At 45.3% G+C, this 12172-nt stretch overlaps 2 protein-coding genes and 1 pseudogene across 2 annotated transcripts; 2 read left to right on the plus strand and 1 right to left on the minus strand.

Annotated features, from left to right (window-relative positions):
• The first annotated feature begins 4901 nt into the window (after nt 1-4901).
• LOC123100068 (expansin-A24-like) lies at nt 4902-6000 on the plus strand (annotated as a pseudogene).
• Nucleotides 6001-7665: 1665 nt separating this feature from the next.
• On the plus strand, nt 7666-9113 carry LOC123100069 (uncharacterized). The gene is made up of 4 exons (XM_044522059.1): nt 7666-7900; nt 7976-8079; nt 8172-8337; nt 8455-9113. The coding sequence occupies exons 1-4, from the start codon at nt 7727-7729 to the stop codon at nt 8854-8856; spliced, it is 846 nt and encodes a 281-aa protein (XP_044377994.1). The 5' UTR covers nt 7666-7726; the 3' UTR covers nt 8857-9113.
• A 2410-nt stretch (nt 9114-11523) lies between these two features.
• LOC123098013 (LYR motif-containing protein 4) lies at nt 11524-12103 on the minus strand. Its single transcript, XM_044519883.1, has one exon. The coding sequence runs from the start codon at nt 12022-12024 to the stop codon at nt 11749-11751; it is 276 nt and encodes a 91-aa protein (XP_044375818.1). The 5' UTR covers nt 12025-12103; the 3' UTR covers nt 11524-11748.
• Nucleotides 12104-12172: the final 69 nt, after the last annotated feature.

The following is a 12172-nucleotide window of genomic DNA, read 5'->3' on the forward strand; positions in this document are numbered from 1 at the left end:
TGTTACCGACAGAGACATGATATTCACAAGTCGCTTGTGGAAAGATCTCTTCAAGAAATTGTGCATTAAGGTTTACATGAATACTTCATATCACCCACAGTCTGATGGCCTAACTAAAAGGGTAAATCAATGCTTGGAAAATTATTGGCTCATGGCTTTCATCCAACCCAAGAAATGCTTGCACTGGTTGTCCTTGGTTGTGTGGTGGTATAACACAAGTTACCATATATCCCTCAAATCACTCCTTTCCAAGTTTTGTACAATGTGCCTCCTACTCTTCTGGCTGAAGCTGCTCTCTACCCTATGGACCAAACTACTGATTTTCCTTCTGTCATGATGGCAGAACAAACATCAATCCATATCAAAGAGAACTTACAAAGAGCACATGCCAGAATGAAGCACTATGCTGATAAGAAAAGAACTGAGAGGACTTTAGCTGTTGGTGACATGGTATACCTCAAAATGCAGCCTTACAGGCATACAACATTCAGTATACACAAGTGTTTGAAACTACACTCCATACTTTATGGCCCTTTTAGGATTTTTCAGAGGGCGGGAAATGTCCCTTAATTACAAACTTCTACTCTGTGATGACTGCAAGCTTCATGACACTTTTCACATCAGTCAGTTAAAAAGCATGTTGTACCTGAGGCTATTCCTAATCCGAAGTTGCCCTTGCAAAACCCTGATGGCGCTATTCTTAGGGAACCTGAACTCCTACTTGAGCGCAAACTCATTACTAGAGCTCAAGGCAACATCAACATACCTGTTGTTAGATGGCTGATAAAATGGAGCAACTTACCCACTGAAGAAGCTACTTCGGAAGATGCAACATTTATTCAGAAAGTATTCCCTAATTCTCAGCCCTGAGGACAAGTTTGGTCTGAATTGGGGGAGTTGTTAGGACGCAAGTATGTGTTCTCCGAAGAATTTACATTGTCAATCCAGTTAAGTTTGAATGACACAACCATTGGCAGAAAGCTCAGCCTGTCGTCCACCTACGATTTGACGATCCACTTGTCTTCGTATTGCCTCGCAAGTTATGAATATCTGGATGGCGTCCGATCTGCACCTGACAGCCGCGACCTCATCGCGCGTCGCTATTGGCTTTTCGGGCAAGCCTTCTGAGAGCCAACTACTCTATTTTGCTTTTTTCCTTCTTTTTCCTCCAAGTTGTAAGGCTATAGGCCGCGTTTCTATAAATCTCTTTCTATCCCTCTTGTATTAGGGTTCCTCCTTGAAAGGACATGCAGTGCCCCCATGTGTGGTTTTGGTAATTGATGACACTCTCTATGGACTAATGGTTGCATTGAGTTATATTTGAAGGATTTGTCCATAGGCTTTTCTTTAAGTCCATGTGTTGGTTTCAAGGAGTTTATGTGTTGACCAAGGTGCTATTAAGGAATTATCCAAAGATGGGTCATGTGAGTGTTGAGCTTATTGCAAGCATGTCTTGAAGAAGAAGATTGTGTGATCATTCATGTTTACCTTCAAGACATCATCCAAACGAAGAGAGTTGGAAAGATTCAAGGTTGATCAAGACTAAGTCAAGAGTGAATCAAGTTGATCAACTCACAAAGCGTAAAAGATGTACCGAGAGGGATCAAGTGATCCCATGGTATGGTAAGCATTGTCCATTGCACTTTGTGTACTAACCCATGGCCTATGTGAAAGTTCTATGTGTGGTTAGGTACGTGTCCATGGGCTTGCGTCAAGAGGAAGATATCATACAACCCATGGAAAGGATGACATCAAGTGGTGATCGTCATCAAGATTACCGTGTGCAAGTTCAGGTGGAGCATCACGAAGAGATCAAGTTCTTGAAGCTTGCCATCCATTGTGGTGTCAATGGACTTGTGAAGATGTGCCGAAGAGTGGCTCACCCATAGTGGAGTATGGGGGAGCAATCATCTAGTCTCCATCGACCCAACGCAATCAAGAAAGGTGGTCCATCTTAAGGAGGATAAGATCGTCATCATCTAGCTCAAGTGGATCATGTGCAAGGCAAAGGTTTGCCCTTGATAGCTTTTCTATTTTACCGGTCTCATGCTGGTAGTTGGGAGACCGGGTTATAGGATCGTTTGCCGTACTATCAAGGGGGGCTCTCAAGTTGGTAGCTTGATCGTATCGTTAGTAGAGAGCTCAAACCATTGCATCCTTGCATCATGTTTCTTGGTTCTTGTTTGGTTCTCTTTGTGAGTCTTAGAGCTTATGGTCATCTTGATGACAAGCTTGAGTTCATCGAAAACGGAGTTCGCATGCGTCTTCTATGATGTTTTCGGTGTTGGAGGTTTTACCGGTCTTATCCGAGGAAGGGTTCTCACCATTTTCTTATGGACCTTTTCTCATTTGCTTCTTATTGGTATTTCTATCAAGATTGTGTTAGCCCTTGTCGCTAGCTTTCCAACAAACTTGGTTTCGTCGAATTCGGAGTCCGTTTGCAGAAGTTGTGTCAGTTTTGGTGTCCTTCAAAGGGGCTGCTGCGGATGTAATTTTTTAGTACCGCTCTTGGGAGCGGTACTACCGCGACTACTTCCGTGGCTACTTCCGCTCGGGACCAAAAACTCGTCACAAGTCCAGCGGTGGTAGGCACAGATGTAATTTTTTAGTACCGCTCGCAAGCCGTAGTACCGCTACCCTTAGGAGTAGTACCGCTACCCCTAGCGGTAGTACCGTGAGGTCAAGCGGTACTACCACTCCGACGGTTCTTCTGGCTTTTTTGCCTCCTCGCTGTTGTGTTTCAAAGGGCTACTACCGCCCTAGCGGTAGTACCGCTCCTTGGAGCGGTAGTACCGCTCGGTGCGGGCTGTGAGCATAACAGCCCTTTCAGCTCGTGTTCTTCCCCCATTGTTGACCTTCTTCGAGCTTGTTAACTCTCAATCCCTTCATGGATTCTTGCTAGTTTTTGAGGGAAAAGAGAGAGGAGATCTAGATCCACATTTCCACCAATCACTTTCTCCTCTATGTGAGGGGAACCCCTTGGATCTAGATCTTGGAGTTCTTGGTGTTCTCCTTCTTGTTCTTCCTTTCATTTTTCTCCCTAGCATTAGTTGCTTCGGTGGGATTTGAGAGAGAAGGACTTGGGCACTCCATGTGCCCTTGCCATTGCATTTGGTGCATCGGTTTGAGTTCTCCACGGTGATATGTGGAAGTTACAAGTTGAGAAGCTTATTACTCTTGGGTGCTTGGTACCCTTGAGTTTGTTCCTCTTGGGTGCTTGGGCGCCCTAGACGGTTGGTGGTGTTCGGAGCTCAATCATTGTGGTGTAAAGCTCCGGGCAAGCGTCGGGGTCTCCAATTAGGTTGTGGAGATCGCCCCGAGCAATTTGACGGGTACCGGTGACCGCCCCCAAGGGTTGCCAAAGTGTACGGGTTTGGTGACCGCCCCCAAGGGTTGCCATTTGTACGGGTTCAGTGACCGCCCTCAAGGGTCCCTTAGTGGAATCACGGCATCTTGCATTGTGCGAGGGCGTGAGGAGATTACGGTAGCCCTAGTGGTTTCTTGGGGAGCATTGTGCCTCCACACCGCTCCAAACGGAGATTAGCATCCGCAAGGGTGTGAACTTCGGGATACATCGTCGTCTCCACGTGCCTTGGTTATCTCTTACCCGAGCCCTTTACTTATGCACGTTACTTTGTGATAGCCATATTGTTTCTTGTCATATATCTTGCTATCATCTAAGTAGTTTTTCTTGCTTAGCATAAGTTGTTGGTGCACATATGTGAGCCTAATTGTTGTAGGTTTTGTGCTTGACAAATTAACCGCTAGTTTATTCCGCATTTGTTCAAGCCTCAACCGTAATTATTTTAAAGCGCCTATTCACCCCCCCCCCCTCTAGGCGACATCCACGATCTTTCACTCCTTAGCTGTCAGTGTTCCTGGCTGGCCATAGATGCCTCTTGTATCACACTCGAACTCAAAAATTCATCCATCAAAGTAGCTAAGATTTGTGTGGTTCAGTTATTCTATCTGAATCTTGATCTTCATACCAACTCGGGTCTGACACTCCTCCGTCCATAGCGTGGCCCCGCACCTCCGCACAGCTCGCCTCCTACCGCAACTCGCCGGTAGCTCTGCTTCCTCCACCGCCTACTCCTCCTCTTTTTGTTACGCTGGCACGACGAACAAGCGACAATGGCCTCTCCGTCACTGCTCCACCCCCCGCACTGAAGAAGAACGGGTCGAGCGATACCACGTGACGTACAAGACCTGCGACCCGAAAACGCAATAAAGGGAAAAGGCCGAACAATCAACTGATTTGATCCATGTGCACGCTAAGAACCGCAAAGAAATCGGACGGCCTAAAAATTCGACCTCAAGCCAAATCAAAATCAGTCGACTTAAATTTAATAGAAGTGTTTTTGAACTAATCATTACCTGACGATGGGCGCCGTTCGATGTTATGGACCAGGTTTAGTGCAAGATCAGCCGTACGATTGGAGGAACATACGAGACATCCTTTTGTAGACAAGGGACGCAGCCGAACATGGACATCCCAAGGTAGCCGTCAAGAAAGTCAATCAAATATCCTCCCTTAAAAATGAAAACGTCAAGCATACATACTTGAAAATCGCAAAACGCCGCCTATTTCCTCGGAAAGCGTCGAGCAAAAATCATCTCTAGATGTCAGTCGTAGACACTGTGTGAAGCAAAGAACGATAAAGAACCAGTGATATAATGCTAAAATATAAACTAACGATGATATTATAAGAAAAAAACAATACGTGTCTGCGGATTAGTCCAGAAGCCATGGTGCGGCTGCACATGTGCACGCTACGGCATCATTAATTCGTGATGACCTTGCTGACACTCTCAAGCTATGGATCAATCACAAGCAAAGGCTTATATAAACACACATAATCATCACAACATCATCACGCATCTAGCCATCCGAGGCAAACCCCCTGAAGCACACGAACAAACAGATAGGCAAAGAACACACAGTTCCCAGATCCGCTCCGTGCAGATAAGTTTGAAGCGGCATCCTGCATCCATCGATAGATATCGACATGGCGCCGGCTCCAGCTCCAGCTCGAGCTATTGCGGTGGTGCTACTCACGTTCGTTTGCTGTGGGTGTGCCATGGCCGCGGACAAAGCACCGATCAAATGGCTGAGGGCGCACGCGACCTTCTACGGCGGCCCCGATGCCTCTGACACTATGGGTGGAGCATGCGGGTATGGTAATCTGTACTCGGCGGGGTACGGTACGCGGACGGCGGCGCTGAGCACGGTGTTTTTCAATGACGGTGCGGCATGTGGTCAGTGCTACAAGATCGCGTGCGACCGCACAAGCTGGCATATCCGATGTGGTGCAAACCAGGCGTTTCGGTGACGGTCACGGCCACGAACTTCTGCCCGCCTAACAACGCGCTCCCGAGCGACAATGGCGGCTGGTGCAACCCACCGAGGCCACACTTTGACATGGCGCAACCGGCCTGGGAGAAGATCGGCGTTTACAAAGGTGGCATCATCCCCGTCATGTACCAGAGGTACGCACGCATGAGTTTTCTTAAAAAATTGTAGGTTTTTCTCAAAAGTTAAAATTGCTGAAAGTTGGTAGAAAATCGATTTTTCTGTAGGGTCCCCTGCATGAAGAAGGGTGGGGTGCGGTTCAAGATCGATGGTCACGATTACTTCAACCTAGTTACTGTGATGAACGTCGCAGGCGCCGGCTCGATCAAATCCATGGATGTCAAGAGCTCTGAATCAAACGATTGGATGCCAATGTCCCATAACTGGGGTGCCAACTGGCACTCTCTAGCAAATCTTACCGGAAAAATGCTCTCGTTCAGGTTGACTGACACGGATGGACAGACAATTGAGTTCAACAATATTGTACCTGGTGGATGGAAGTTCGGGCAAACATTTGCAAGCAAACAACAATTCAAGTGATCATTCTCCGGTGATCAATTTAGAATATGATTGGTTCATGAATGTACCATACGTACATTGTAGCAATATTGCTGAATTTAATTTATTTGTGTCGTGGTGTTCAATTACATTAATTTTATCCACTTCTTGTATATACGCTACATCATTTCATTAATAAAGGCATGTAACATCCTTGTATGTTTATATAAATTTGAATGTGTACATAAAGCATGACTGATTCTACCGAGTTTCATCTAATGCATATTTTGTGTACTTGTGAAAGCCAACATAACAATATAAGGCAAAATGGTTGAGTGCACAATAATGATGCGAAGGCTGCGGTGAACCCCCTTTCCCAAACAGTATAACGCGTTATATATCAGCTTCAGTTAGTCTTTAGACATTTAACACAACAATGTACATATACTAATCAAGGGAAGACAAGGGAATGTGATCGGATGAATTTTTTTCCCTCGAAAAGGAGGACAACCCCTGGCTCTGCATCGAGCGATGCACACAATCATCTTTACTAGAAGGTTTGGGCGCGCTTTGCTGCGCCCTTGGTGTTGTTGAGATTCTAAAAAAATTACTCATTTTGTTTTAAAATATAAGGTGTATTACTTTTTTGAAAAGTCCAACCTCTTTAAGTGTGATCAAATTTATGAAAAAATATATCAAAAATTGTAATATCAAATTGGTGTTATTAGATTCATCATGAAATGAATTTCCATAATTTTTTGGCTTAATATTGAGGATGTCGATATTCTTGACTCTAAACTTGGTCAAAGTTAAAAGAAATTTGACTTTTCCAAAGAACAAATACCCCTTGTATTTTGGAACTGATGGAGTATTTAGTTTGACGGATGGGGGAGACGATGGAGCGTGTTTTATGTTTATTTATAATGCGGTTATTTGGTGGGCCTTTCATGGCGTGATTTTGTGTTATGCGTTAATCAACTCATACTTTTGTGGGTAGATTTCTACGTCGGTGGCTACGTGTACTATATTGGTGCTATAGTATCATCACATGGTGGCGCTTCTTTTTTCTAGGTAGTAAGAGGATGCACGGGGTTGATATGTTTTTCTAGCCGGTTGGTGTTGATTGATTTGAAAAATCGTTGACCTGATCGAAATCGTAAACCAAATTCAAATTTGAATATCTCAATCGAATAAACGAGCTTCAAAATTAGGGAGTATGATGAATTAAAATAATTAAATAGGAGAGATCCTTGAGAAATTATTGACTCGATCAAAATCAGGTGACCAAGTTCTAAAAAGACCTTAATTAATTGTGAGGACTTAAAAATCAGGAAGCATAGTGTATAGTATAAAGGAATGAGAGCTTTGAAAAATTGTTGACTTGATCAAAATCGGGTGACCCAGTTTCAATTGGACACCTCAATTGATTGTGAGGCATTTTACCCTTCGGAGCTTAGTGATATAGTAGATGCAATGGAGCCGGGGCCGAAATCAAGTACTACTCACTCTTGCGTGTGCAAAATACACTTACCTAAGGGTAACCAACGAGGGTCTCATTTGCTCGCAATATTTTAAAAACATTCGTAGCATTAGCGAAAGACATATAAATTGGATGTCATGGCATGTTAAATCCTACAAGGATTGAAAACACACGAGCCTACAAATTCTTGCCCCTCCAAGGCGGACTTCAGCATGAGTCCACAAGCAACCCATCTGATCATCTCCCTCCTCCTCTCCACGCAAAGGATCAGCAATGCAACCAAGATCAGCATCCAAACGCCGTCTGCTCTAGGCAATTAGCAATACAACCGAATATAACAGAAGAGCAAAGCCAACACCCACCGCCGGGCCAACGTGCAAAAGCATAGTCCGGCCATGGGATTCCTCCACAAGACCTCCAAGCAGACAGCGAAGCTCAAGTCCCTCCTCGGGCTCGCCGTCTCCCGCATCGCCGTCGCCCGCCGGCCGCGCCTTGCTCGCAAGTCCATCGCCTGCAGCGATGTCAGCCAGCTCCTCGTCCTCGGCCACCTCAACCGCGCCCTCCACCGCGTGCGTACCGACGACATGAAGCGAGACGTGGTGGCTTGGATGCAGGCATACTGATGCTGGTGTTTCTGCGCGCAGGCAGAGCAGGTTATCCAGGAGGACAACATGCTGGAGGCGTTCGGCATCATAGAGCTCTACTGCAAGCGCCTTATCGAGCAGGCTGAGCAGTTAGACAAGCCACAGTATATTGTTGCCTGCCTCATCACGCCTGTTCTCATCTTTGGTTCTCTATGTTCATTGGACAATGAACATTGCTATTCTGTTTGGGCTGTAGGGAGTGCGGCGAGGAGCTACGGGAAGCGGCGGCCAGCATCATGTTCGCCGCCGGGTGGTGCGGCGACCTGCAGGAGCTGCTGTTTGCCCGTACCATCCTCGCAGACAAGTTCGGCGGCGACTTTGCTGTCGCGGCCAAGGAGGGCACTGGCATCGTCGACCCCATCGTAAGAACTCTTAATAACATTTGATCATTTTTAGCGGGTCTCGTTGATCCGCAGCGTAAAATGGACAGAGGAACTGCGGGCGGGAGTTCACAGGCGTTGTTTGTGTTGCCATTGCAGTTGGTATGGAAGCTGTCCGGAAGCACAGCAGGCATGGAGCTGAAGAAGAAAGTGACCAAAGAGATCGCCGCGGAGAACAACATCTTGGTGGACTTCTCCGAGCTCCCGGAAGCAACGGAGGACGGCAACGATATGTTGGTGGACTTCTTTGAGCTCCAAGAAGCAACCGAGGAAGGCAACAACAACGTTCCAGACAGTCAGGAGCTCCTCGGCGAAATGCCATGCCAGGACGACATGGATGAAAGTTCAGAGTCGGACAATGACCATCCTCACTCACATGGAACAAATACACCCGGGCTGGAGAGCGACGAGAATGTGCACATTGTTACCAACTCTGATGGATCAGATGATGAGGTTAAAGGTCGGCGCAACCGAAGGTGGTGGCGCCTTGGGTGTGCATGAGAACTGAGATGACGACCTTCCTCTGCATCCGGCTAGAAATGTAACGATATGTGCAGCAGGGCAACGCCATTTGTACATGTGCACCCACCAAATTGTGAATAGACATGAATAACACATGTGTACTTTCAAACTATCCAACAATATGTCAATATCCATCTACTCCAGTCAGCTGTATCGTCTAAATGGAAATGTTAAGTCAGCTGTATCCCATGGCCGACCCATAGTGGCCAATGCTACAATATAACCACATTGCTTAACAGTCATGGACCTCATGGTCACCTATCTGCTGCTTGGTCACCGCCGTTCATCATCTTGATTTGATGATGTAGTTTACAGTAACCACCATACCACTATGTTATCCAACCTATCTTTAATGTCACGCTGTGCAAGTATTTTTGTAAACATTATGTGGACCAGGTATAATTGCTAGCAAACCAACAAATATTTACTCCACGAGATCAGTACAAAAACTAAAGATGGCCAAACTTGGCACAACAAAAATGCACAGGGGCGAAGATATGGAAGGGGAAATAAGCCAGTGAAGGTGCGCTGCAAAGATCATGGCAAGAAAAAGCACTGCAAGGCCCGCATTTGGATTTTCTTGTGGGTGATTTTGAATTTTCTTGCTACAAAAAGAGCTGATCAGTTACCAGCGTGAATACTGATATTTGGTCAGTTCGGTAGCTGATGTGCAAATGCAAATCAAAATCAAATTTGTCGGCATACGCAATTGTATACAACAACAGGGCAACATACGATAGATTGATATTCATACCACTATTCACAGAAGTTTCTGCACAAGTATAGAACCTGTTATTAAACTAAAAAAGAGCAAACTATCCGTGGAATGACATTTGTGGAAAACACAATGGTGACGATAACCGTAGGAAACTAATATTTCCAAGCTCTCACTGCAGTCTAAGGCCTCAAGTCAAATTCCCTTTTGTATCCAAAATAGATGAACAGTCATGGTTAACAGAGTTTGCTTTTGCGCTCCTTTGATGCAAATACGATTTTAAGTCTTTTGAGTATTGGATGAAGATGCCTGTCAAGAAGTTGGTTATTCCATCACTTGTTTGATTTTTGGGCCAAAAGGAAATCAGTTTAGCAAAGTTTTAACAGGGCTAAAATAGTGTGAAAAGGCATAATCCTGACCTTTTCATCAAAATCTAAATGGTTCTTTTAGAAAATGATGATATCTTTGAAATCAAATATACAACTGCACGCCCTTCAACAGCAAGTAAAGATCCCATATATAACACGTTCTGTAATAATTATATTTTAGAGTACTATAGCTTATATCAGATATAATGGTATTATTTACAACTCTGAAGTAATGCAATCACGATAAGCACATAGTTTGGCATTATGCTGACCTTAATCGTCGGTTTTATTTTATTTACTTGAGATGTAACATAAAGATTACCAGAAAGAGTATCACATTCCAGAGTGCAGCGCAGGAATGAACCAAACATGCCCTAATTAACACATCTTGGATAAATTGTGCTAAAATAGGAAAGTACTGATATTCTGAAACCTGCCCAGCTGAACATAAGTTGTTCTTGCCTAGGCCAAATCCGGTGTGGTAGGTGTACCATATGGATGCCTTTCTGTTTGTTTACCAGCATGCGGCATTTCGATAATTATTGGCCTTGGGGCAGTAGTAGTAGTTGTAAGCATTGCGGTCATTTCACCAAACTAGTGTAGGATGTAAATATATGTTCTATACTTGCAATGCCGTATTGTCTCCTCAGTGCTCATGCATATTGCTACTACTTAAGTTTCCTGTATTAGACACCATTTTCCTGTTTAAAGGTAATGATTCCAGCAAAGGATGAGCCAAATGAACTGGCTCCTCCATCTGTTGATGGTTTGTGCAGAGCACATAAAAGAATAACAGATGGTTTAGACACTGAAACCACCAGCCTCAGCAAGGTGCTGGTCCTGCAGGGCCAACACAGCTACTTGTGCCAGCTTCCCAAGCTGGCATCCTTATCGGCAAGCAAGAAGCAACCATTAAATCAATACAGAATGCTTCAATGTGTGCTCTCCGCATTCTTAGTAAGATTCATATTTACCCCGTATAGTCTCAGTGTGGCAATGGCGCAATGCTTCACCATATTGTGACAGTATGAGAAGACCTCCTCTGCTTTCGATACTAAGTTTTATAGTACCTTGCTTGTCTTAGCTAGCCAAGAATAGATCCATGATTTTTCTTGTGTAGTTGTATTAATGGCTATTTGCCATATGCAGCTTGTGTTATTGACCTAGTAATAAGTAATAAGTTGTATACATTATGACTCGTGTCTTGCATTGTTATCCTTGTCTTGTACGGATCAGGACATTCTGGTAAACACTACTCGGTGCATAGCCAGTCTATTTCATTTCTCACAACAACTTATGTTGTGCAAAACCTGATCTGGTTTTGGCCTTGTAACCGAGGATGCGCGATTTCAACATTTCATCAAACAGTTGATGGGTAACACGATTGGCTTCAATACACCCTTAATATTTCTTCCACACATTTGATCATGGCCAGCACGACAAGTATGGAGTAGCGCACAAATGCTAGTGGGATGTAGTAATAGCCAAAGATAGCAACGCTGCAAGAACACCAGGGCAAGGCTATACGATAGTTCTAAAGCCACAATCAGGTAGTTTCACATGTAAAACCGGTACGCGAAACGCATAGTATCATGATCATTAATTTGCGAACTTATTGAACAATAGCAACCACCGTATCATGGCAATTATCCAGCAAACATAGTAACGGCAGAATTTCTATCAGCGTCAGATCTCCATAATAACCCTACTAACAGTACATAAAAGAGCCCAGACCCGAAAGGGGAAAAAGGAGGAGATGGCGGGCGTGAAACCTCTCCCTGGTGTCGCTCACTGAATCTTCATCTCCACAACGCTCTTGGCCTTGGGCGCGTACAGAGAGTACACCAGCACTTGCCGCTTGGCCACCTCCAGCTGCTGCTTCCCGTCCGCGAAAGCCGCCGCCGCGGCCGGCGCGTCGGCGAGGGCGCGGTTCTCGCGGAAGGCGTCCGCCGCGCGGCGCCGCGTGTACTCGCGGATGTTGTAGTCGGAGAACTGCCTCGCCGTGCGGAGGAAGGCGCGGAAGAGGGACAGCACCTCCGTCTTGGCTGGGCCCGCCGCCGCCATTGATGCCTTTCGTGCGATGAAAGGCTGGAGAAGAAATCTGGCTTTGGGGAACGAGGGCTTTGGGGATTTTGGGAGAGCCGCGTAGCACAAGTCGATGTTTGCTATGGTAAATTAGCAAATACACCCCTTTCTATGAAGCTTATTGTGT

Source organism: Triticum aestivum, chromosome 4D (genome assembly GCF_018294505.1).
Source record: "Triticum aestivum cultivar Chinese Spring chromosome 4D, IWGSC CS RefSeq v2.1, whole genome shotgun sequence".
Taxonomy (NCBI): Eukaryota; Viridiplantae; Streptophyta; class Magnoliopsida; order Poales; family Poaceae; genus Triticum; species Triticum aestivum.